The 26,831-nt window shown below is 49.2% G+C and overlaps 1 protein-coding gene across 3 annotated transcripts in view; it reads right to left on the reverse strand.

The window, feature by feature from the left end:
• Window positions 1-26,831, reverse strand: part of UNC5D (unc-5 netrin receptor D) — an 80,126-nt gene that overhangs the window by 18,467 nt on the left and 34,828 nt on the right. Inside the window, exons 3-9 of one of the 3 annotated variants that reach the window (XM_085080469.1) lie at window positions 23,436-23,579; window positions 21,295-21,398; window positions 8,635-8,815; window positions 8,241-8,408; window positions 7,586-7,750; window positions 4,786-4,818; window positions 1,187-1,291 (exon numbers count right to left, since the gene is read on the reverse strand). In XM_085080469.1, the coding sequence (XP_084936595.1) occupies window positions 1,187-1,291; window positions 4,786-4,818; window positions 7,586-7,750; window positions 8,241-8,408; window positions 8,635-8,815; window positions 21,295-21,398; window positions 23,436-23,579 (900 nt within the window). Of the gene's footprint in view, window positions 1-1,105; window positions 1,292-4,785; window positions 4,819-7,585; window positions 7,751-8,240; window positions 8,409-8,634; window positions 8,816-21,294; window positions 21,399-23,435; window positions 23,580-26,831 lie in introns of all 3 variants that reach the window. The other 2 variants (XM_085080467.1, XM_085080468.1) reach the window with 2 other exon arrangements.

The following is a 26,831-nucleotide window of genomic DNA, read 5'->3' on the forward strand; positions in this document are numbered from 1 at the left end:
CAGTTATTAATTTAGAGGCATTTTAGCTCAGAAAACACTCTGAAAAATGAGAAGGAGTGGCTGGATTTAGGGCCTGAATCCTTCAGCTGCTTGGTTTTGTGGTGGAGTCTTTTTGTTTGGTTGTTTAGTTGTTTTTTTTAGGTATTTTCAGAGCATCCAGAACGAAAGGTTTTAAGCATTAAGTCAAGCAAACAATTCCCCAGTCTCAAAACAAGACTCAAACTGAACCACAAAGGAAAAAGTTCCTGTTTGAGACAGTCATTGAGATTTACACAGCCCTAATTAAAGGTTTGGATTTAGAAATGGATGAATGAACCTCCTTCAAATGGCCTTGTCTGCCAAGCCCTTTTCCCAATTTCTTGCAAGTCATGCTTGGTGAGGAACGTCTCCAGGAAATAAAGAAAGTGTAAAAACAACACCACCAAACCCCCCAAACAAACTCTGCGACATATTTCCCTTTTCTGAAGAGAGAACAGAGACATGGGGACACTTTCACACCCCACCCACCTCCCACCCACCCACAATCAGGCAGGTCTGAGGTAGAATGGCAGCACAGAATCAAAGCAACATTCTGCTTTCATCCCCATTTCCATCCCTCCCCACCTTCCTACCCAAAGGAAACAACATTCCAGAAAACCCGAGTGCTGCTTTTAGTAAATGTTTTGTCCATATTTTATGGCATTGGTGGTTTTCCCTAGAGCTTTAGGGGTCTTTTTTAACTGACCCTTCTTTACACACATTTATTTCCCACAGACCTGAGCGTTATATCAAATTACAAAATACTTCCAGCTGGGTTTCTCAAATTATCAGTGAAAGAATAATCTATTTTATTGGGGTGAAGGGAAGGTGTGTAACAGAGAACAGGAGGGAATACAGCTGTGCTGCCTGGGTTTGCTTTGCTTTAGCTTTTCCTAAGTCGGTGCAGAAGGTGAGAACAGCATTTCTAAAGCACCTGGAGAGTGGCCAAGGACTGTGTGTGTGGGACAGAGCAGAGCCAATCCCAATTCCCTGTCCCTGCCCTGGCTGCCCCACAACCCCCTCCCCACCTCCAGCAGCGCTGAGCAGTGGCAGCTCTGCAGAGAAAGAAGGAAATCGCCGCACTAACCTTGTCTGACTGTTTTAAAATTAAAAGTCTGGAAGCCTCCCGTGAGTGCAGAGGAATCAATGACATCCACGCCGTACTCACTCTGACTGCGCCGGTACAGTGTCACCCCCAGCGCCAGCACGGCCACCGCCAGCACCGCCGCCGCCAGCCCCGAGTACAGCGCGATGTCCCCGCCGCGCTCCACGTCTGCGGGAGAGAACAGCGTCACAGGGACGGGACAGGGACAGGGATCTGCAGGTGGGGATGGAGACACCAACGGGGAGCCAGGCAGGGGAGCACAGGCAGCGCTGGAAAACAAGGGCTGAGAGGGTGAGCGGAATGCCCTATGGATCCTGTGTCCTGCAGAGCCTGGTGTGCTCTAGGGATGGATCCTGCAGAGCCTGGATCCATCTGGATTGCTCTAGGGATGGCCCCTGGCTCTTTCCAGGTGTTCCCAGGGAGGTTGGGAAGGCAGCAGAGCTCTCTCTCCTCCCTGGGCACACGGAGCCAGCTCAGGCTCCTGGCTGTGCCATCACTTCCCATTCCCATTCCAGCCCCAGGGCAGCATCAGCCTGTGGGAATCAGTGGGAAGGAGCACATGGAACTGCAGCAGGGAGGGCTGCTTCAGCCATCAGCAGAGTTTCAGCTCTTGCTGCTTTCCAGGGACTTGGAAGCTTTAGGTTAGAATTCTGGAGCTAATCCAGGAGGTCGTGAATCCTCTGAAAAAAACCAAGTGAAGATTCCTCTCCTCCCCTCAGTATTTGCTGGGTGAGCTTTGGAATCAGCAGCAGCACTCCATCCCTCCCAGCTCTGCTGAGGAGATCCCAAATTCCCAGGAGCTCCTTCAGTCTTTGGGAACAGGCTGGAGCCTGAACCCCCTGGGGCTGCACCCAGCCATGACCTCACAACCAGCCTTTTGCAATTTCAAACTTTCCAGCAGAGAAAAGGAATTCACTGCTGTGACGGAATGAATCCAAATGAAGCCTGCAATATTCCATAATTGAAACATCCAGCCCTGCTCCCCTCGATCTGCTGGGATTTGGGACCATGTACCATGAAATTAAATCACTTGGCAATTCCCTAGGAGGGTCCTGGGGTGTTTCTCTGAATTCCCAGCTCCAGGGTGGGGGAAGGAGCCAGGAGCCACCCTGGGCATTGTCTGGGTCTCTGCTGGGTCTCCTCCTGGCATGGGAGAGCCCCAGGAACTGAAACTGGATTTATTCACTGCCACTGAGAGCAACAAAAAATAACCCGGAAATCCAGAGTGCTCAGAGCCAGTAAATGAACTGCACTGCACAGAAATAGGGTGGAAAGTTAAAATCAGCATTTAATAAATAGCCAATTACGGAAATTACTTAATTAGTGTTTGGGAGGAGGCTTCTGTTGTGCTTTTCTGCTGAAAGTCATATAATTTAATTTTAGCTGAATTTTTAAAATGAACAGCACAGCAAAAGGGGAGAATCTCAGCTCTGATCTCCTGCCCTCCAAACCAGAGCACAAACCACTCCTCAGGTCCTTGCTGTGAGGAACTGCAATTTCTGACTCTAAATCTCCTCAAGTGCTTCAGCATCTCCTTTTCCATCGATTCCCACATCAGACAATTCCAGTTTCCCACTTTTGAACTATTGTACATGGGTTAAAGATGAGAGGGAGAACATGGAATCCAAAAAAATGGGAATGGTCTGACTCAAGAAAATTTTTTCCAAGGAGAAGAATTTTCTCTTCATTGACTACTTTGAAGAACCTCCAGAATTTGAATTGGACACTGCTCTATAAATTCTGTGATTAAAAACTCTCGTAGGAATTCTTGCTGAGGTTCCTTCCCTTTAATAAAAAGGTCACTGCTCTGTTCCATGGAGCACCTGGAGGAGTCATTCAGGTGTTCCCATAACTGCCCATTGCCAGGAAAACCCCCAGAAACCCCAAGGAACCACAGAGTTCAGAGGCAAAGGATCCTTTTCAGGATTTAGTGGGTTTTAAACAGCTTTATGTTAAAAGGGCAAACCCAGGGTGACTCAGTATTCCTTGAATTATTCCCATGGAACACAACTCCGTGAGAAAGGAGACCTTCTTTTTGATTTAGGATTTTAGCATTTCTTTAGAAACAGTTAATGGGTTTTTTAAAAGTAATTTTAATCTCTTCACCTTTTAATCTTTTCTTTTGGAGAATTCCTTCCATGGGAGATTAGAAATTTTGGGAAGGAGGAAAGCGTGGGAAGTCTGGGGGAGCGGGGTGAGTTTCTGCTTTTATTTTTTCCCAGAAGGGAACCAAGTGAAAAGCAAACAAACAAACCAACCAGAAAAGCAAACATTTATAGTCAACCAATTACTCCTTAATGAGCTGCATCCTCCTGGCCCAGGGCAGAGGGACCCTGGCAGGCAGCACCAGCTTCATCCCGTTCTGCTCCAGGATCCATGTTTGTGCTAACTGCAGCCTATTTTTCACTCCACCTCCTGACACTGTTACACAACATTTATTGAAAGCACATTTGATGGTAATGAAGTTTCTATTAACTATGATTAAGTTTCATAAAGCACCTGAAGATAATTTAAGATGTGCAGGAGCAGAAAATGAAACATTTGGTTTAGTACATTAGGAGACGTAATTGATTAAATTATCTCATTTACAAGAAGTGCTGTGCAGGAGCTGTGCAGGGCACACTTCCCCAGCTCCAGCAGGGCAGGGAGAGCCTGGGATCCTTGGCAGGAGATCCCAGAGGTGTTTCCAGCTCCCTTTCCCGAGCTCTCCATCACTCCCTCATCCAAGGCCTTTTCCTCACTCTTGGAGCTCAAGGATCAAAAGTCAGGGACTTGTGTAAGAGATTATTTAGAGGAACAGTTTGTCCCTCAATTACCTTCATAATTGGCTTTGATTTTGCATCACTGATGAGTCAGGAGGTCCTGGTGCAACCTCAGCACCCCTTTCAGCTCCCTAATCTCGATTTTTGGTGTCCTGAGAAATAACTAAGAACCAGGAATGTCAAAGACAGGATGACCAAGGGTGGAAAAGCCCTCGGAGATGCCAAAGTCCAACGATCAGCACAGCAGCAGCACCATGGTCAGCGCCCAGCTCGGCTCAAGTGTCACCTCCAGGGCTGGGGACTCCAAACCTGCCTGGGTTTGCCAATCCTTTACAGCCCTTCCCGTGGGGAAATTCCTGCTGATGTCCAACCTGGCGCTGCCTGAGGCTGTTCCCTCTCTCCTGTCCCTGTTCCCTGGGCACAGCCCATTTCCTGGTCCCTCTCTCCTGTCAGGAGCTGGGCAGAGCTGCAGGTGGAGGACAGAAGAGCAGCCCAGAGATGATCCCCAGACACAGGGAAAGGCAAGGAAACTCCCTCCAGGTGAGACAGGAAGCCTGGAGGGAGCTGAGCAAGGTCAGAGCCAGCAGTGGAACCAAATCTGCACCGAGAAACCCAAACTCTGGCGTTAATCCCTTTTTCCCTAATTACAAGGGCTGCAGAGATCGATCCCAAGCCCAGCCTGCCTGCAGCCAGGGCTCCCTGTCAGACACAAATTGCTGGGGATGAGCACTCCCTGGCTTCAGATGGAACCCTGGGATCACAGAGCTGCTCTAAAGATGCTTTCAGCAGATGCTAAAGCCTTTCAGAAAACCTTGGGTCCTACTTAGCTCCTAAACAAATAACCCAAATGGCAGAGAAGATGAGGAAAATCATATTTACAAGAGAGAAAAAATAACTTACTTTGGGATTTTATTTCATGAAGAGGTTTTTTATCTGAGAGAGAGAGAGAGAAAGACAGAGAGAGAGAAAGAGAGAAAGTTGCACTTAATAAATTTACATGGAGCATATCTATTTCCTATATTGCTTCTGTCTCACTCTATAAATGAAACATTTTCTCCTCGTTTGCTGACAATATGAATATTTTATGTTGTCCATATTTTTCTCTTCATCTTCTTTTTTTTTTTTTTTTCCTAAATCCCTTTCAGGATGTTCCTTCGCAGTAATTTCTCACTTGGTTAATTCAGGTATTTGTTGGCTCTATTGGATGCTGGTGTTTATTTACACCTCAGCAAGAAGGAAGTTCAATACTTTGCAGTGGATCATTGGCAAAGAGAGTCAGGTCAGGATTAATGATTCCTTTGTTGTGGTTGATGTATGGAAAGGCTGATGATGGGCACTTCAATTTGTTATAAAATACAGAAATGCACAGTATAGTCCCATTTTTGTACCTGAACACCCCAATAATGGCACCTCTGTGTGTGAGTATGAACACAGCCAGATCCAAACCTGCCAAAGTAACCCCTGAAAATGGGAGATTTGGACAAAAGGATTATGAGGCTCCTTCTCTTGTTTTCACACATTGTGAGAATGATCAGTTTAGAAAGATTTAACCCAGGAGATTGCTGGATTTTGGCCAAAAAATGCCAAAAAACTGGGGTGTGATTTTCTTCCCTTCCTGAGGTTGTTTTTGGTTTTTCAGGAAAATGAGGCACAAAACCCCCAATGAGGGGTGCCAGACTGGAGCTGCAGTGAAGTAAACCCTTCACAGGGCTATGTGAGGCAAACTGCAAAGGGAAAAGCATTTCCCAAAAACTGGGAGCTTGCTGGGTCCAGGAGCCTTCTGGAGCTGCTTGGAAAATGGGACCCAAAATGATTTGTGATTGTTTTGTGATTATTTGTGGTGCATTAATAAAAACATGTTTGCAGTTCAGTTCCTGTGGCCCTGAATGTTTGTTTCGGTTTTGGGCGCTGGGAGAAGAAATCAATAGGTTTTGAAGTCAGGAAAAATAACTTTAAAGCAAATAGATAAAAGTAAAACAAAAAGCTCTCAAAAAAACCCTTTCTCTTTTATTAAGCAAAGAGAAAGCTTTCACCTCTGCAAGGGAGAGAAATCTACCACAGCAAAGTATCCTACTGGGAATGCTGGAAGGGAATAAACACCAAAAGAACAAATATCCAAGAAACCATGAGGTGTTGGGACTGTCTGGGGTCCAAGTGACCTTTGCATTCCAGGGTGTCAATCTGGCAGCCCTGCAAACCTTTCATCTGCATCAAACCCCACAGAAATCTTCCTCCTGCACCTAGGTTTGGATCTACCCAACTGTTCCAAGTTCCACAAGAAATTCCCTGAAGGAAAAGCTCTTCCAGTTGCTCCTCAGTAAGGACTGGGGATCCATCAGGATCCTCCAGGAAATCAGAGCCAAAGGAAGCACAGGGATGTGCCTGTGTGTTGTCTTTGGGTTATTCCCAAAGTCTCCTGTCAAGGACTGAATAAAGAACCTCAGAGTTGATCCCATTTTATCCCCTTTTATTCACTGACTCGGAATCTGAACATTCATCCCGAGGATCAGTATTTTCCCAGCCAGATCCAAACCAGGCTGGTTCTTCCCTGGCATCCTCCATTCTCATCCTCCCTTCCAGCTCAGCCCTTATTTGTTAACCAAAGGAACATTTCTATTTTTGCCTCACGGAAGGAGCAAAGTTAACAAGTTGTGCCTGATAAAAAACCTCCACGAGATTGGTTTGCTGCAGCTCAGGGCTGCATTTCCTCCACAATTCCCCACGGGATGAGAAGCAGAGCAGGAAAGGCACATACTGGAAGATGAACTGGGGAGAAGAGACTTTTAAAAAATAGGGTAATTGCATCAATTCCTGTTAGCTGAGAAAGCAATTACAGCCCTAAAAATAATGTGACACAAGGACACATGGACAGCGACAGCCGAGAAGGAGAGCTCTCAGCTGAGGTGTCTCTGAAGCCTGAATAAACACACACAGGATGCTCTCTGCCACTGGGAAAGTACTAAATCTCAGGGTAAAAAAGGAGAGTTCATTTTCTTTAGAAGGGAAAAGGCAATGCAGAACCACAGAAACAAGGACAGAGGACTGGTTAAACACAACGCTAAAGAGAACAGACACATTCTGGTTTGCACCCCTCAGCCCTGGCACTCCTGATTGCTCCCAGGGCTGCTGTTCCACCTGACGAGGTGACAGATCCTCCACAGGGATGGGGAGCAGGCTCAGGGCAGGAATAAACTGCAAATTCTTTCTGTGTGCAGGGCCTGTGCAGCCGCAGGGCTGCTCTGCCTGCTCCCTGTGCTGGGGACAGCAGCAGCTTCCCAGAGCCAGATGCTTCCCAGACATTGAGGAAGGGCAAAGCCTTTCCCAGGGAGCTGCAGATCTGCCCAGATTTAACTCCTGTGCTAAAGGCAGCAAAAGGAGCAAACTCTGCCCTTGAGCTCATGTGGGGCTTTGCCCATTTGCTTGCAAGGAAAGGCAGAAGGATGAGGAGCACATTTGGCTGTGGAGGTCAGAGTTACACCCCTGGATTTGGGATTTTAGAATCATCCAATCACTCACAGTCAAGGAATGCACGACACAAATCCAGCGACCTGGAAAATTTCAGACTTCACATGGAAAACCACCTCCTTTTTCACAGGAACATTTCAGACAGAGGAGTCCCACCCCACAGGTTCCCTGGACTTTTCACCTTCCAGGTGAAAACCCCAAAAGCCCTGCCCTGCTCAGCCCCGTGGCAGCTCACCTTGGATGCACAGCCCCTCGGTGCAGTTCTCTGACTCCTGGCTGAGTCCCTCGCAGTGCTTGCCGCCGTTCCGGGGCGCCGGGGCGACGCACTCCCGCACCCGCAGGTGCTCACACTCGGGGCTGCACACTGACCACTCACTCCACACCTCCCAGCTCCCATCCACTGCGTGGGGAGGGAAAATCCACTGTCAGCACTGCCTGTCCCACTGGGGAGGTCCTACAGCAACACCTGCTACATCTCTGTCCCTCTAACTCCACACCTAATAGACTTCAAAGCAAACTTTTGCAAGGTAAATAATACTTTTAATGAAGTGCTCAGCTCAGGTTTCTGTGTTTCTCTCTGGCATTATTAACATCACCTCCCCTCTCCAAATTAACCCCAGACCCCCAGCCAGGCCCCTGATTTCTCCCCCTGAGGCAGTGGCTGTTCTGGCAGTGTTTTGGGGGTGGCAGGGTGAGCTCCAGCCCTGACACACATGGCAGGTCAGCCCACAGGCGCCTGGCTCTGCCCTCACCCCTCACCCAGCCACGGCTGCATTCCCCACTCCCTCCCTGCCCTCACTGGGCTCCCCAAGCCCCACGCCCTGCCTGCCCCTTCCCACCGAGCGCTGTCCCGTGAACGTGGCACCCAAACCCCCTCCCCAGGGACTCACCGGGGCACAGGGAGGTGCAGGTGATTTTCTGCACAGACATTCCCTCGCAGAAGGCGCCGCCGTTGAGGGGCGCGGGGTTGGTGCAGGTGCGTGAGCGTTTCTGCCAGCCGCGGCCGCAGCGCGCGTTGCAGTTGGACCACTCTGTCCACGAGGACCAGCCCCCGTTCACTGCAAAAAAAACCACCAACAGCCCATGCTGGGGGGCTGCAGGGCTGGGCCAGAGCCCCAAACCAGCCCCAAACCAGCCCCAAAGCCAGCGGGGAATCCACCCCAGCAGGATGTGGGATGCTGTGTGCGCCAGGTCTCACCCAGAGCAGGTAGAGCAGCACAAATACAGCACAGGGCAGCAATGGGCACTGCCACCTCTGCTCCCCACAGGGCCCCTGGCACTCACCATAGACCACCACGGTGGCTGACAGGCTCCTCCTCTTGGCCACGATGTTGGCAGCCATGCAGGTGTAGTTCCCGGAGTCCGACAGGCGCGCCTGGCGGATGATGAGGTTGTGGTCAGCCCTGGTGTCGATGTTCTCATCCAGGTTGGAATCGATGGGCTCCTCGTTCTTCAGCCACTCCACCTGGGCAGGGCAGGAGCACAGGAGAACATGGAGGAGGCCAAAGGTACCTCACAACCTCGTTAATTGGATGGGGAAATACTTCCTTTGGCTGGGAACTTAGAAAGGCTGGTTTGTCCTTAAGGAACATGGAATAAAATCTCAACTGAGAGAGAGTAAGAAATACTTTAAAATATTGCTCCTGATGCACCACGCACTGTATGTTCAAACCCTCAAACAACTACCGGCTCTGTAGAACAGGTTGGGGTGGCACATAATAACTATTATTAATTCCACTTTTTGGAGAAGAAACAGGAAGATGAAATTGCCTGCCATGGCACACAGTGGAAGAGCCGAGTCATCATCACAGATTCCCAATTGACACAAACACCCTGAGAACAGAGGCCATTAGTGTTTGCTGTCACGGTCCATAACCCCCCTGAAATGCTGTGTGCAATGGATTCCAATCCATCTTCTCCAGCTCAGCACCCAACATCTCCGAGCACACCCAGGAATCACCCGCAGGGCATTGCTCTACTCCAAACATTAACACCAAATAGTTAAGGCACGGGAAACTGCTGTTCCAGGAGTGCAAAATTCAAAATAGAAATAAAATCCACAGATTCTATTAAAAGACCGAAGAATGGGGGGTTATTTTAACAGCTTTCCCCAACCTGGGGGGCTTTGGCTGTGCCCTGCAGTCGAACATCCTTCTCCACTCCGTTCAGATGAATAACCTTGTTTAGCAACTTGTGGAAGGACTTGGAACTTGGCGGTAATGAGCTTATGGCTGTGGTAGCTGCAGGCATTCATTAGCACTCAGCTCTGCGCAGATGGGCTGCAATTTGTACATTTTCCAGTTCCTAAACAAATCTGCAAACGCTGACCATCAAAGCCAATTACGTTTGGTGCCAGACAGAAGGTTCCCCTCCACAGCAGCACTCAGCTTTGCTGGGATGGATCCAGCCCTGCACAGCCTGGCAAGGGCTGGGAGCTCACCTGGAAAAGGCTCCAGGTCTGGGGCACTTCATCCTCCACGGTGGCTGTGGAATGAAATCATTCTGTGCACAGAGGAGTTACCTAGTGTGAGGTACAACATTCCATGTTTCATACTGAAAATGGGGAAGAGATTTCAGCTGTGAGTTCCCTTTGCCATCTCTTCTCCTGTATCCAACTCTCCTTCCAGCCCAGGGACACTTCCCCTGTGCCTGCAGGAGCAGGGAACAGCCAGTGCTAAACCCAGCCATGCCAAACCCTTTCCTGGACAATATCCCTTGGAGTGTGTTCCCTTTCCCTGTGGTCTAAGACACAGAATAACCAACTAATCCATTTACTATGCAGTTCCCCTTCTGCAGTTAACCTTAATACTAATTATCCGAGGGGGTTTCAGCAAAGAAATTAGGAATTCAATTTAAATTATGGAGCAGCCGCACGAGCATAAATCAAGTGACAGGAATTCGATGGTGAACCCACTTTGTGTGCAGTGAAATGGGCAGAGAAATGACAAACATGGCCAGCATTCCCAGAGTCCATTATTTCACAAGTGTGTTTATAAATTTTGGTTCTCCTCAGGGCAGGGGGTTTTTGGGGTGGTGAGAGGGGTTCAAGGTCCCCATTCCTGTCACTCTCACCTTGAGGATGCTCTGGGAGGGAGCACACACTGATCCTCTGTTTGCTGAGTCTGGGAATGTGGGGTTTGGTGAGCAGAAAACATTCAAACATTTACATTAAAGCAGAGCATTTAAAAGAATGATGATCCCAGCGAAGGGAGAACATTAAACAGACGGAACATAAACACCAAAGTGTTGGGACGTGAGATCAAACCCTGATTTGTCAGGGAGGATGGCACTGCCAGTGCTCCTCTCTTTCCAGCCCCCTCCCCGATGAAAACCAGGTTTATCCAAAGCCATCCCCTGCCTGTGCCTCAGCAGATGGAGGCTTTCAGAGACCGAGAACCAAGGGACGGATTTATGGGATAAAAATACATTTAAAGGAGTCGTGATGACAAAAGATGTTTGTCACTGGCAGGGATGTAACCTTTGGAAAACTTCAGCCCCCACACAAACACAGACAGACCAAGCACGGAAAACAAAGGCAGTGAAGTTGGATTTGCAAAGAAAAGCAAATCCAACGTCTCTGCACTGGGATGAGCTGTGGGCTCTGAACTGCAGTGTCTGAAGAGCAAACTCCAAACTCCTCAGCAGTCAACTTCCCTCCCTGGCTCAGCAGTGGAGGTCACACCATTGCTTGGAACAGAACTGATTCCTTTTCTTTTTAAGAATTAGTCTGATGATGTTGAAGCAGACTTTAAACCTGCTACAAAAGGCTATAGGTTTGTAGAAATCTATCTGGGTTTTTTGCTGAAATTCAATCTGCTCAGAATTAACCACCCTCCCTCAGTTTCCAGGGAAGGCAAATCACATCAGATCTGCAGCTCCAGGGGCAGGGAGGGATTAACTCAGCCCAACGTCCTGGGTGGCAGCAGCCCAATTAGCATAATCATAAACTTGTTCCAATTACAGAAGGCAATTATCACAGACCAGCTTATGGCATTATCAAAGTAAAATCAGCTCAACACCCCCCAGCCTGGGCAGATTATGGAGTTAGAGAACTCTTCTCCTTTGGAAATAAAGCTTATCCCAACTCATCCACTCAGAGCTCCTCACCAGTTGCTCTGATGGAGATTCAACATCCCGAGACCTGACACTGAATTTTTGGCTCTTTTTGGTGATCTTGTTTGGGATTACAACCAGATTTAATACCCAACTGCCAGTCCTCGTGGGCACAGCAATAACTCAGGAGGTGAGCAGACAGAAGGCCTCCTGTCCCTGCTTTGGGATTATCCTGTGCTGCCTGCTGAACACCCACTGCTCAGCCCCAGAGCACAACCACAGCTCAGACGATGCAGGTTCAGCCTCAGCTCCTCCTCAGGGGACAATCAGTGGTTTTCTGATGCAGATCAATGCTCCAGGGGTTGGAGTGGGGAAGGTGACTCAGGACAGCACAAAGGGCTCTTGCAGCACAGTCCATGGGGATGTTTTTCTCTCTCAGAGCAGCAAACACCTCCTCACCTTCCTCTAGCATGGAACTCCTGCCCTAAAAGGTCAAACTGGAGAAATCTTCCCTGATGTTCCAGCTGCAATGAGGGTGGGCAGGGCAGGTGTCACTGATCCAGGGATGCACTGAGTGACACAGCCTTGGTCACACTGCTCTCTTCCTTCCTACCCTGAGCCTCACACCAGGCAGGGAATCCTCCATCAGCACGAATCCCTGTGGGGCTGAACACCAACCCACCCACTCCTCCCTGCCTTTGTGAGCACATCGTTATTTTATCAACACAATCACAAACCATTCATCTTGTGCAGGAGCCTCTCGCCAGCACCCGGCACAGGTCAGCTCTACCTGCTGCATCCTTTAAATTAATCCACTGAGGGAACTCTCTTACTGAATCATTTAATCACAGCCCTGTCACACTGGGCTGGTAAGCATATTTTTCCTTCATTAGATTGAATATATAATCTCATTACACGAATCTGACATGCTGAGTAACCCATAAATCAGCCTGGCTGCTGTGGGTCGTGCTGGGGAAGCAAGGAGGAGTCTCTGCTTTGAGGGGATGCAGAGGGACCAGCTGAGAGCTCCAGCGCTGCTAATGCCCATTTTTTGTGCTGCTATTTCCCTCTGCAGGGCAGGCAGGGAGGGTTGGCTGCACAAAGCAAACCAGCAAGGGAAGCCACGGCAGGACATTCTCACTGTGGCCACCAAGGGCCACAGCTCCTGCTCTGAGCTCTGCCCAGGGCACTGTGACATCCCAACCAAACATTCACATGGATGGAAGATCCAGAGGCGGGAACACATGGGAGGGGGTGAGTCTAAATGGAATTAAAATATGGTTTTGAATCAGTAAATGGGAGAGGTGACAGCCTGGACGTGTGCATCAATTTATAGTGGGAGAGGTGGGCAAGCAGCTGACTCAGACAGGCTATTTTGGATCCCTGGTATAAAGAGCCATTGCTAAAAATGCCACTGCTAATGGTACCTTGTCTGGTTGGAAAAGACATCATCAGATCCCATGTAAGTTTATCTTGATTCCTATTTTTGTAGGAATAAGCATCTACCATTAACTGGAGCACTGTTTTTTATCTCCAGGCACAAACAGGGAACAAATCAGCATTAACAACCCCAAAGGCCATCAGAGATGGGAGTTTCCAGTGGCACAGAGCACACACAAGACTCGATTTCAATTATTTTGTGGTGAGCAGAAATAACTGATCCTGCTGCAGCTCAAAGCCTCATCCCAGGGCTGCACAGCTCAGCCATGCAGGTGAGCAGCTGAACCTCAACTTTTGATTTGCCAAATAACTCCAAATGGAAGGATCAGAAGAGTGGATCTCATTCTGGGCTGGGCCATGCACAGTGATCCTCAGCTCGGGGAACAAGGAGGGTCAGACACAGCCCAGGCTGAGGGATGGAGCTCCTGCAGCCCCAGCAGTGAAGGTTTCCTTGTTCTCAGTGCACAGACGTTTGGACAGTAATTAAAGTGCTGCTGGCACTGAAAAACCCTTTTCAGATAAGGCTGTTGGGGATGATGTTTGCAGAGTCTGGCTAACGTGGAGTCCTGATAGGCAGGATCACATCATATAGGAAATGCTTTGAGATAAGGAAATCATCACAGGAAGCCTTCAGTAATTGAAACCAAATCCTTGCAAGGCTGTAATTTCACTGTTCTCACGAGTTCTGGGGGATCATTGATACCTGATGATGTTCCTTTTTGTTAGCAGCCTTCAGATGTGATAAATTCAAGAATGCAACTGAGATCTTAGAAGAATCACAGAATGGCCTGGGTTGGAAGGGAGCTGAAAGATCATTGAACACCCTTTAAATTCATGAAAGAATCGTCTCTTTGTGCACACTGGAAATAGTATTTAAACCCAAACCCTGCAGAAGCACAGCTGTTGTTAACAAAGGTGAGATATTTGCCGTGTCACTGAACACCAAATGCAACAGGCACCAGATCCACAACTTCCTGCTTTCTCTCTGAATGCTGTTCACATTTAAAAAGGTGTTGATCTCTGTCCCCTGAGGTGGAACATCCCCTAAACCATTGAAGCGTTTCAGAGCCACTGTTGAGCCTCCAACTTGTTCAGCAACCACCTCCATCCCTGTGAACTTCCCAAATCCCTGCAGGACTCCCTCACACAATCATCCCCATGATTATAAACACAATGATAAAGTCTCCTAACTCGCCCTTTCATGTTCAAGCATTCAAAATTAAAAACATTTCTGAAAACAGGGCCAGAGAAAACAGACACCACTGCAAAGCAGCACATCAAACCCAGAGAAGCCCCAGAGCACATGTCTGTATAAAAAGGAATTATCTATTCAGGGGAACTACAAAGTTATCTCCCTTCTTTCTTCTTTTCAGTTTAGCAATCTAATTCAGAAGTGCTTTGCTCCAGCATTTCTATTTCATGACCTCGCTACCTCCTGGCTGTATTGATTTATTCACAACGAGCCAAATCTCAGAAGGAAAACAAACATTTTCCTGCTGGAAGAAAACACTGTCCACAGCTGCCCTGCCTGCCTGCAAGGCAGCACAGCCCCTGGGTGTGGAGACAACATCCAGGGCTCTGTCCAATCAAGGGGAATGTGCAGGGACTGAGCTCTCTTAATGGCTGCAAAATAGACAAAATCAGCAGGAGAGGCACCTGGGGATGCTGCTGAGAGGGCAGGAGCAGAGCTGGAAGTGCCACAGATTGGGGTGACTGGGGCAGGGACAGAGGGCACAGGTGACAAATGAGTGACAGTGTCACACCAGGGCAGTGGCAGGACAGGGAAGAGTCTCCAGCAGGGGCTGGGGTGGCAGTGGAGCAAAGGCAGGGCAGGGGTGGCAGGGAAAGGCTGGAGCAGCTCCAGGCTGAAGGAGCAGCTCTGCCCTGGGCAGTCCTGAGCTCTCCTGGGCAGCACAGGAGCTCCAAATTCCCCTGGTGACAGAATAAACCACAACAGGAGTACCTGGAACAGCAGGTGAGGAAGGGCAAGGTGTGGCTGAAGATGGGACAGCACATAAAATAAATAGAATTTGGACTCTGGTTCTGTGCTGTCCACAAACAAACAAACAGAACAGCTTTCATTGAGCAGAGGTTTTATGGAATAAAGGGGCTGATGTGTCATTAGATCATGACTTGTCACATGAAATCAGTGCAGACCTGCACGTCCTGGATGAGCCATGACAGTTCTCAGTCTTTGCTGGATGGGAAACTACAAAAATTACAAATTTGCTCTTAAAAGCAGCTAAAAATCTCAATCTAAATAGCAGATAAATCACAAATGAGACATTGCACATGCCCGGGCTGGGTCCTGAGAGTGAAATATCTCCAGTGAGAAATGAAGCACATTTATTGTACTTGTAACGAATATCCCTTAAAAGCAAAGCAAATATTGCTATTGCAGAGCCAAGATCCATAAGCACCTGTACAAATGCAGGCTGTTTGCATTTAGCAATCACCCTCTGCTCCCTGTAACCCAAGCAGGATTCATGGCAGGCTGTAACTCTCAGCCTGCTTTGCCGTGGTGTTTTACTACAGCCCCATTATCCTGCCACATCCCATTTCAGTGAGCGTGTGCCAGCCCCATAAATACACAAACCTATGTAAAACAGCCTCTCACTACTTTTGGAATCCTTGCAGCTTTTGAATTTTATGTGGGTTTCACGTTTTGTTGATGTGCTTGCAGTGGAATGTGTGCTGCCCAGAAGAGAAATGATTTTGCATTTCCATTAAAAGCCCCGGCGGTAAATAAACCCTTGGAACTCAGGCAGATATTCCTGGGAACATCTACAGCAGTCCATTAAAATGTCAAAATCGGTGTTAAACATTTGAAAAAGCAGCGCTGCATACAACGCATTTAAATCTTAAATATATGCATATATTATGTGATAAAGATATTTTAGAGTATTCCACAAACCTCTGCAGAGCACTCAACGGTAATAGTTCAGTAACAGTAAACTATCAGTAATCGTTTAGCACAACAGCTGCCCTTTTATTACAAAAGAAACCCAAACCCAAAACAAAAAACAAGCAAACAAAAAGAACCCAAAACTTGCAAAAAATCCACCACAAGCAAAGCAGAGAGGAGGTGCAGAGAGAGCTGAGAGTTCCTGCTAATGCTCAAATATGAGCTCTTCAGATTTGGGTTCAGAGTGTTTATTCATAACAAAGGGATTCAGGATGAATTTTAAGGTCAGTGCTGCTCAGATTTGTTCCTCATGCCTCTCGATGGGTTTGGGTGCTGCTGCCCCTCCATCCCAGCATCTCCAGGTGGGAATTGCTCCCCAGCTCATCTCAGCATCTCCAGGTGGGAATTCTCCCCCAGCTCATCTCAGCATCTCCAGGTAAAGATCAGTAGAGTCCAGCAAGGGAGAGGCTGGGTTTGGGTTTATTTATTCGAAAGCCTGAGGTTTGTAAACATTTCTCTCCAACATCAGGGCTGATGTGGCACTTCCACTGCAAGGCAGTGACATTTCTGAGGGGCAGGATGGAGCAGAGGTGACAGAACTGATGAACCCCCAGGCAGCCTCAGCCCATTTCCCAGCTCCTCACACCTGCAGCTGTAAGATGTCCCATTTTCACACCAACCCAGGGCTCAGGGAGGTGACACAAACGACTCCTGCAGCTTCACTCCAGTGCAGGAAATGGCAGCTCCCTGTCCAATCGAGGAAACATTTACAAACTCCATTATTGAGCCCACTGAGTGCAACAGGAACAAGCCCTGACAGCCTGAGGAATCCAAAGCCCATTTGTCACCGATGGTGGTGACACTCCCCAGCACCCCAGCACAGCTGGCTGAAGGATTACCACCTACTAAAGCACTTTTTTTGTGCTCCTGTACCACGAAGAATTAATATTTTACACTCTGAGGCATTAATAAGGCTGAACACACAGAGCAGAGATTATCCTAAACTTCATTAAATGGGTGTTGACCAAGGATTTTCCAGGTTACAGCTCAGCCCTGCTCTGAGCACAGCCCGAGGACTGGGAGCAGCAGTGGGGAGGAATCACCAGCAGTGGAGCAGTGAGGAGGTGTAATTTGTTGTGTTTGTGATGCTGCAGGAGCTGCCAGTCACCCTGGCTCCTCCTGAGCTGCTCAGGCTGACAGAGCAGAGCTGGCCCTGCTCCTCACTCCGAGGAAACACTCCTGTCACCAACTCCAGCTCAGTCCTTGCAGCTCCCAGAGAGGAGAACAGCCCTGGCAGAGCACTGAGGGTAAGGAGCTGACTGAGCTGCCAGCACCATGGAATGAAATCCTCCAGAGCTGCTCTGTGCAGCCAGGAGAGGGGAATGAGCAGCTCTGCTCACAGAACAGGGCTGGGACACAGAGCATGCCAGGCAGTGACACAGGACATGCCAGGCAGTGACACAGGACATGCCAGGCAGTGACATGGAACAGGTTAGGCAGTGACACAGGACATGCCAGGCAGTGACACAGGACATCCCAGCAGGGATTCCTCAGGGGTGAAGGGTTTGTTCCCATCTGGGACTCACAGCCTCATTCTCCATTTGGGGATGGATTTGAAGCCAGGTCCCACCTGGATCCCTGAGGGTCCCCCTGTCCCCCAGGAGCCAAAGGAGGCCTCAATCCCCACAATTCCTGACATCTCCCTGGGCAGAGGGACTGAGAGCAGCCCTGCCTGTCCCCAGGCCAAGTGCACACTGACAGAGGGGGATGGCTGTGATCCCACAGCTCCCAAGCCAGCAGAGACTCCCAGACTTGAATCAACATTTGCCACAGCAGGGGATTTTCAGCTGCTCTATTTAAATGCTGAATTTTCTTTTTCATTTCGATGCTTAACTCATAAAAACTGAATTTATTTGGGTTGGGTGCTGATGCCTGCAAGCACAGCTGCTCACCAGCTCTCTCTGCTTGCTATGTAAATGCATGAGAAGAGGATTTAAAAGCCTTTTCCAGTCTGCCCAGCGCCAGGATTTGGGTTTTCTTCCTCTCTTACTGCTGTAGTGATGCAGCCAGGATGCCCCAAAGCCCCACAGCCTCCCAAAGGAGAGGTGTGTGAAAAGGTCTCACATTCCCTGCTTTGTGGAGGAGAACTCTGGAGATGGAAATCTGTTCCCAAGGAGTGCAGGGGCAGAAATAAACCCAGGGTGGGCTGCAGAGAGGCTGAGGGCAGCTGAGCTGGCCCTGCCCAGCTTCAGGAGCAGAGCCAGGTGCTGCAGGATGTGGGATCTGGGATGATCATTTGGAGGGAGGTGTCTGTCCCTGGATCCAGGATGGTTCCATCATTCCCTAAGGCTATCCAAACTATCTGAAGGGGTAAAACAAGAGGTGACACCTCGGTCACTCCGTTCTCTCCACTGCTGCTCCACAGGAGGATTTGCTGCTCCCAAACCCAGGCACAGTGACAGAGTTCTGAGCACCAGAGGGGACTTTGGCTCCCTGTGAGTGCAGTGAGACCCTGGGAAGGGGTGAGGCTCAGGGAGCTGCTCCTGAGCCATCCCTGATGTGTAACTCAGCTCAAAAACCATTTCCCAAACAGCAGTGGGAGCAGAGCAGCCCCAGAGCCACACGAGCTGCCATTCCTGGGAAACTCATTCACACCAGCTGAGTTTTAAACCATATTCACTTCAGGCACACTAAACTGTGGATCCAAGCCTGTAATCCACATTCTCCTGATTTCACATTCGTTGTGTGCAGCAATGAACACAAAAAAGCAAACCTAATCTGGGTATTCCCATTGCTGCTGGTGGCGAGGCGAGGAAACCTCACTCCTTCTGGAACAGATGGCAGAACAGACACTGCTCCCAACAAAACCTCATCTGCAGCAATTCTCCCTAAAGACCCTCCCTGGGAGGTCTGATGTGGATCCCTGTGTGATCCCTGTGCCATCCCTGCAGCCCCAGCCCCCAAATAAATCCCTAAATAATGAATTGGCACAGGGAGGCACCCCTTGGCTGTGCCACCCCAACAGTGCTGCTCAGGGAAATTCCTTTTGCTGCACAGAGGCACAGGGAAAGGTGACCCTGAGGACACACAATGGCATCAACACCCCTGGGACAGGAGGAAACATTTCATAACAAGCACCAAGAGCTGCTGGGAGCCACTCAGCTCTGGCCAAGGAGACATCAGCACCAGGTGAGGGGAGTGACCAGAAATGGGGAGAGGAGCAGTGGACAGGAAAGGTTGTCCCTCCTGGGGAGGTAATTCCAAGGTAATTCCAAGGAAGCTGTGTCAGCCATCACTAGAAAATATCCCTGCCTTTCCCATCCTCAGGGCTGATGACAGGAATTTTCACATTAAGCTGCAGGGTAGGTCAAGAACATTTATTTTAACACTTCTGGCCTTTGGTTTAAGAGACTTTCAGCACCTCCAGGTTCCAGAACAAACAATTCCAGGGAAGAAGGTTTCTGTCCCTGACAATGGGGCTGGTTCCCATCACCAGCTGGGCTGAACTGAGGTTTCACACCAGCTGTGGAGTGTCTGAGCTGCAGGGAATGCTCAGAGGCTCCCCTGGAGCTGCCCTGCCCAGCAGGGGTGTGCCCAGCACTGGGAATGTTTGTTTTTTTGGGAAAACAGCATTCCTGCAGTTCTGCCCTGCATGGAATAACCAAACTCTCCCCAGCCAGGCTCTGGCAGGGAGCAGGGAAGGGGCTGGAGCCTCCTTCCCCCTCACTCTTGGGCTGAACAAACACCAACAATGCCCCAATCAGCCTCCACTCTGCCTCTAATGAAACACCAGCCCAGCTCCTTTGTCTGCAGCTATTCCCAGCCTTATGTTTGCATCCAGGGCTGCATCCAAACTCTAATGAAATAAATTCTTGGATCAGAACCACGGATTCGTTGCCAGCACCGGGGTTTGAAACTTCCAGCAGTGCTCAGCACCCTCAGAACAATCCCCAGGAGCCTTTCTGGCTCAGTTATTTCCCAGGGCAGGCTGTCCTTTACCTGGGAATAAAGCTGAGTTTATCCCCCCAGCCCATTTCCAGGGCTGCTTTAACAGGTTTAACCCACTTTCTGAAGACACTGAATGATTTCCAGCAGATCTTCACCTTGATGAGCCCAGAATTAGCCCAAGCCTTTATGGGACATTTTATTGGCCAAAGCAAATCCGACCTGGTGAGATTTACCAGCTTTATTAGCAGCAATAACAATTTTACTGTCAACAGCAGTAAATCAGGGTTCATTGAGAACTCCACCATTTTTATCTGCAGAAAGCAATTAAAGTGTCAGGTTTTCATTGGACATAATAGCTAAGTTCCATAGGAGACAGACTCCCTGTTTAATTGGGGAATGTAAAGCTGCCAGTCCAAAGATCTCTGAAATTCCCAGTAAAATTCAAACAGACTGAGGATGTTTGGTGAGCTACACCTTTGGAAGTTTGTTTTGTCTGCAAAACAGATCCATTTTCCAGAACACACATTCAATAATTCTGGCAATTCTCTGTAATACAACATCCATTTTCCTGGTAACGAGTGAAAACACCACAGAGCTGAGGAGAAGTCGGAGCAGAAATTGGAATGACAGAGTAATGCACACCAGAAACCTGGATACAAACCCAGCCACTCACTGAGCCCATTTCTGACTCATTTTCCTCTCCTTTAGCACTTCTGCCTCATTGATGGTGTCTCTGCACCTCCTCTTGCTGCATTTCTCCTCTTTATTTCCAGGGACATCTGCTCCATCCCCTCCCCATTAACTAACACCACACTTTCCTCTGCAGTTTATTTCCCCCTTTATTTCCCCCTTTTCTTTATTCTTGCTTTATTTTCTCCTTTTCTCCCCTCAATTATCACCAACCCCATCCACAGTGGGGATAAAGGGGCAAAAATGACTCCTGAGTGATCCACTGGCCTCATTGCCCAGAAGCTGCTGCAGAGAGCTGCAGAGTGCAATTAGAAATGCAACATTTCCTCGGCTTTTTTAAAGCCTCTGCAGCAGATTTTTAAACACGACCCACTTAGAACCTCTCCCTCCAGAGCAGCCTGGTTATTGCTGTTTTAAGGCATCCCCATTGTTTTCCTGTTAAGATTCAGCTCTCACCACAAAAAGCCTGTTTAAAGCTAAGCCAAACCCCACCAAATTGTTACTTGCAGCAGATTTTCTCTCCCCAGCAACCATTTATCATAATATTTTTAGGTTTGCCTTTTTCTCTGTTGTATTTCTCAAGGAGAAAAGTAATTGCCGCGAAAATAAGTAACAATCTGCTTTCAGTTGGGAAGCACAGGACTTGAAAACTGTCTGAAAACCAGGATTTCTCAGAGAGCAGCCCACAATTTGGATAAAAACCCACGCTTTTGAGAACTTAGCAAATAAAAAAACAGCATTCTGGGGGAGAAGAGCACTGTGGCCAACACCTCCAGCACCCCATGGGCACTGAGTCCTTTTGCTTCCCCCACCCCAAAGCTTTTCTGTCCCCCTGCCCACCCCAAAGCTTTTCTGTCCCCCTGCCCACCCCAAAGCTTTTCTGTCCCCCTGCCCACCCCAAAGCTCACCTCAGCTGCAGGGACACCCTCGGGAGGTCGGCAGTGCAGCACAATCATCCCCTCGATGGGAACCTCCTTCCCCTGGGGGTCTTGCTCAAAGTTCTTCCGGAGATCTGCAGGGTGGGATGGAAGAATTTGTTATAATTCCCATTAAATGTGGGGTTTCCTCGCTGTGAAAGGAACTCAAACCCTCAGCTCTGTGCCTCCCTGCTCCAGGATGTTCCACCAGGAACACTCAGTGTCTCCCCAGTGCTTTACTTGGGGATTTCCTGACTCAATTCCTGCCTTGCTCACACCTGCTGGACAGAGCCCTGGCCCTGCACACCTCCTGGTATTTCACAAATACACTCCCAGAGATTTCACACAATGCATTCAGATTTATCTGAGCAAGCTGCTGGCAGAAAGATGCTCTCAGTGCCTGAGCTCTCCTTTGCATGATTCTCTGTCAATGTTGGTTTTGCCCACCCCAGATAAACAATCTCTTTTCCAGCACTCTCTTTAAAAAGGCATTCATTAACAGCCGGGCTGCACTTGTGCCTACAAATGCCTTTATTAGGATGAGGAATGGAGCAGGATCTGTTTGCTCTGCCTTCCTCACCAGCAGAAAGAAATACTCACCTGCTCCCTCCGAGAAATATGAAGTGCTGCAGCACTGGGGACTTGACTCACAATTCACAAACTCCAGGGTTTAAGTGCAAAATCAAAAAGAGGGATGAAATAAAGCTCCCAGCTCCTCAGAGCTCATCCCAGAGGCGCTGTGAGAACGTTCTGGGCTCTGCACAGACTGGAGCTGCAGAGTCTCAGCTGCTGCTCCCCAGTGCTCCCCAAGCCATCAGCTGTGCCCCAGGATGTTCTCCCAGCCAGGCTGGCAGAGCTGAGTTCTTCCCCTCTGCCCTCTGCAATTGCTGCTCTTCCCATCAAAAGGCTCAGCTTTGGGCAGAAGCAGCACAAAAACGGGCTCAGCTCCCAGGAAACCCTCCAGGCACCTCTGAGCACTCCAGGCTGAGTGAGGAGCCTCTCCAGAGCCAGGTGGGGTTAATGGGATCTCGGGGGGCACTGGGAACAAGGACTGCTCCCACAGTGAGGGTTAAAAGCCCATCACACAGCTCCACCTGCTCCTGCTCACTCTGAGCTTGGCTCAAATTGCCATTTTGTGGGGCTGGGAAATCACAGCGCGGAGAAAAGTCAATAAAAATTCAATTCAGATAAAGGTCCTTTCAGCTTGGCAGTGCAGGGGAATTATTAGCTCAGTGTTATGACAGTTAATGCAGTGAAATAAAAAATTGAATTTACACGTATTTAGACATTCAGACTGAATCAGCCAACAAAAAAATCCACCATTAATGAAATGAAGGTTTTCTTACACTGTCCTTTTACTTCTGACAAATGTTTATTTTATCCAGTCAAATGTTTACCCTGTTAAAAGACACCTTCTTACACTTGTCAAGAACTGCTGGAACACTACTTGGAGGTAGTTTTTCCCTTTGCTCCTGCCCTGGTCTCCAGGGAACATTTCTCCCAGCTCTTTGCAGGCTGTTCCTCCTTTCCCAGGCTGGAAAGGGAATACCTGAGCTGGGCTTTAAGGGAAAAGGGTTCACCACAGCCTGGGGGAAGGAAATTCCTGAATTCCCTGCTGGCAGGGGCAGTGTCAGGCTCTGATTGTCAGGAAAACATCCCAGCTGACTGCCAGGTGGGGATGGGAGGAGGTTTGGAGCACTCCACAGGCTCCCAGGGACATTTGGGGTTGTCTCTGATGTCCCTCTGGCTCTGGGGGCATTTTCTGCATTTCCTTTTTGCAGCACAGGGCTGTGGGTGGAGGGACAGCACCACAGCACCTTAGGGACACAGGGAGTGGAAGATCATCCCCTTCCCTAAATGAATCCATGGACAGCACTTCCAGCATTTGTTCCCAACCAAAACCAGCTCTGCTGGAGAAGCTCAGGACTCCTGCAGCAGCCTCAGCTCTGGTTGGGATGGTTTATCCCAGCAAAGGAAGGTGTTTGTTCCTCCACTGACAGCTGTGGCTTCCTGGGACATTCCTGCAGTGTCCCCAGGGAAGGCTGACAGGGGCAGTGGTGCTTTCCCACATCCATGGACACTGAACCCAGCAGCATTCCCACCCCTGAGCCTGGACAGCAGGATTTACTCACAAGCGATGCGCACAGACGCCTTCCTGCTCTTGGAGGTGCCCAGGTGGCTCCAGGCCACACACTGGCACCAGTAATCCTCAGGGCCATGGAAATCCTCCACCTGCTGCCTCGTCACGTTGATGGAAACCTCACGGACCTTCAGCCCTGGGGACAGAGAGGGACAGAGAGTCAGCAGGGACGGAGAATCAGCAGGGACAGAGAGTCAGCAGGGACAGGCAGGGGGAGGCTGAGGGACCCAAACCTCAGTGCCATTTGTAATTGAGGCAAAGCTCTAATTACCCTTACTGATTAAATTCTGTAAGACCAGCAGGTCACAATGCACTGAGTTCCATGAATTACCCCTGTGAATTATCTTTGCAATGCTTCCCTCAGAATCCTCACCTCTGGTGCTTCCTCTGCCCAGGATGTTTGTGTGGAATTCAATCACATACGACAAAAATGTCTGTCAGTCTGACATCTCCATGCCCCTGAAAACCTCCTCAAGCACTGTGGCCCTTCAGACCAGGAGCATTTCCTCCAGACAGAGCCTGAAGGGAAAATCCAGACCTGTAGAAGCCTCTGACACCTTTTGTGTTCCACCCTGGGATATTCACCAGACCTGCAGCCACCTCGGCATGACAACCTGGGGAGAGGAAATCCAATCCAAACCTGGGTTCAGGGGCACTGGGAACCATTTGAAAGAGTCAGGAAAACATTAAATGAAAATAGAAAACATTCACGCCTTGCACCTCCTCCCCTCTCCTCCGGCGCAGTCTCAAGGCAGTGATTTCCCCTCCACTGGAAATGGAGGCAAACTCCATCTCGCCGTATTTCATGCCTGTGAAGTTTATAAAGCAGCAGGAATTCTAAACCTGAACTCCATAAAAATTGGCTTCCACTTAATCTCAGGCATCATTAACAGCTGGGCAGCCACTCCTCAAAGGCAGGGGGAAGTCAATGTGCTCCTGTGCATTGGGAGGGATGAGGTTCTCTGGGGCTCACTAGGGATGCTCCAGAGAGGGGTGGGGAAGGTCAGACAAGCTTTAAATCCCATACAAAAATACAGAATGTTTGCTGCTTTTCCAGCAACAGACAAAGAGGATTTTTACTTCTTTTCATTAACCCTGTTTGGCTTCACAATCAAACCCAGAGACAGGGACAAACCCCCGGCAGCTCCCCACGCTGCCTCCAGAATCCCTCCAGCCCCTCAAATATTTGTTCCCCCTGCAACAAACACACACAGGTTTCCTGGCTGCTTTGATTTGCATTTTGTTTTCCCCGTGTTGATGCTGTTTTTAACAAAACTGTTTACAAAGCCTCCCTTGATTTTCTGACACGACGACAACAAACCCTCAGGAACAAAGGAGCCCCTGGAACCAGCAGCTCTGCCAGAGACCCTGCCAGGAACAGACACCCCTGAGCAGAGCCAGCCCTGCTCTGCCAGCGAGAAATCCCTGGATTCTGACAGAAAAACGCTTTGCAGAGCCATCTGTGCAGGTGTGAGGTGAGAGGAGCTCCAGTGAGTTTCCTCAGACAGGATCTGAGTGCTGCAGGGTTGAGATCCATCAATCTATTCCCACCAGGACCTCCCTGGGGCAGAACTCTCCCTGGATCATCCAGAGCTGTGCTGACCCCACTGACACCCCCAGCTGCTGATCCCTCCACTCCTGAGCAGCAAACAGCAACAGAGGGGTGAGAGCTGCCCCAGCACAGCCCCTGCTGCCCACAGCAGCAGCATTTTGACACCAAACAAAGAAGTCGTCACTTGATGATGAATTTTGGAGGAGCTGATGCCATTTCTTGGCTCCTGGGTGCTGAGAGTTTCTGAGCAGGCGTCAGTGAATTCAGGCATTTACAGCTCCAGATTTATTAAGGTGGAATATTCTCCAGGCCAGCCCTTCCCTTCATTGACACAGTGTTTAATTAATCCATAAATCAGCCTGTATTTAATGTGGCAAACAAAGAGCACGGGGTTTTGGGAAGCTGGTGGTTCAGCGTTTTGAGAATGGGCCAGGTAGGAATTCAGGTCTTTTTAAAGGCCTCCCAATTCACCCATAGAGAAAATAAATGCTTCCAGAACTGCAGAATCTCGGAATTGTTGGGGTTGGACAGCACCTCTGGAGAACGTGGAGTCTTTGGGGAAAGTTATGCTTTGTTTATGGAGAAAGTGCAGCTATTTCCATTTGTTTTAGAAACAACCACAGAAAGCAAACCTACTGGGAAGAGAGGAATATTCTTCATTTATCATCCCCGTGTTTTACCAGCAAACACGTTCACCTCCCCTCCACACCTCGAGAAACGCAGGGAAAATCATTCCTGGGGAATGACACCGGGTGAGAAATCCATGCAAATAAAACCAGGCAGCTCATAAACAAGAGCAACATTTTACCTGCGACTCGAATAACTCTAATAAGCACGGCGAGCCCAACCCTTTAAATTATTGTGCAAATTAGAAGCATCATCTTTTGTTTTACAGTAGAGCCTGCAGAATATCAAGTGCTGGCGCTGGCACTGATATGCTAATGGGCACTGCTGGATGCTCGAGCTGCACACAGACCGGGGCTGGCAGCAGATGAATAATTGCTCTCCATGTACCAAACATAACAGAGCTGCAGAGAACTTCAGCATTTGTCAGCTTTATTTGTTTAAATGAGAAAAACACTGACAGCAGTTATTGCTGTAATCCTTCCAGTTATCAGACGAGGAAACTCTGCTGGCTGGGCTGAGGCTCTGCCCAACCCACACGGAAATAGCTGTGAGGTTCTGGAGTGGCCACTGCAGCGTGCAGGCAGGGAAAGGCAGCACAGAGAAATTAATCAGCCCCTAATTATTACACTTTCATCACAGCAGCAGCCACGAGCTCAGGCTCTCCCTTGATGAGGCAGAGCACAGAGAGAACAAAGTCCCTGCTCTCCACGTTGGGAATAAACAGGGAAAGCAGAGGCAGAGCAGCAAATCCAGCCAGGGACACTCCAGGCAAAGCCTTCCAGCCATTCCCAGCAGCAGCACTTGTCCTACAGAACTCCTGCCTCTCCTGCTGCTCCTCAGGCTCACAGACACTCCTGGGCCACTCTGAGATCTTTATTCCTCTCCTAGAAAACCAAAACCTTGCAAAGCTGGGTTCTGTGCTCATCACGGTGCCACAACACACCCGTGGTGAGTCCCTGCCTGGGGACACCAGCAGTGCCACCCCAGCCTCTGCCAGAGCTCACACTGCTCACACACCATCCCTGGGCTCACCCTGCAGCATTTCCCTGCTCCAGGAAGGATGTCCTGCCCATGGCAGGGCTGGGAGGAGATGGATTTTAGTTCCTCCCAACCCAAACCATCCCAGGAGCCCAGAGCCCATCTGCCAGCCCTGCTCCTCAAACCTCACCTGTCCTGATGTCATCTAAAACCCACCTGGTGTTACCAACC

This window comes from Lichenostomus cassidix, chromosome 22, assembly GCF_008360975.1.
Source record: "Lichenostomus cassidix isolate B80296 chromosome 22, HeHo_3.0, whole genome shotgun sequence".
Classification (NCBI taxonomy): domain Eukaryota; kingdom Metazoa; phylum Chordata; class Aves; order Passeriformes; family Meliphagidae; genus Lichenostomus; species Lichenostomus cassidix.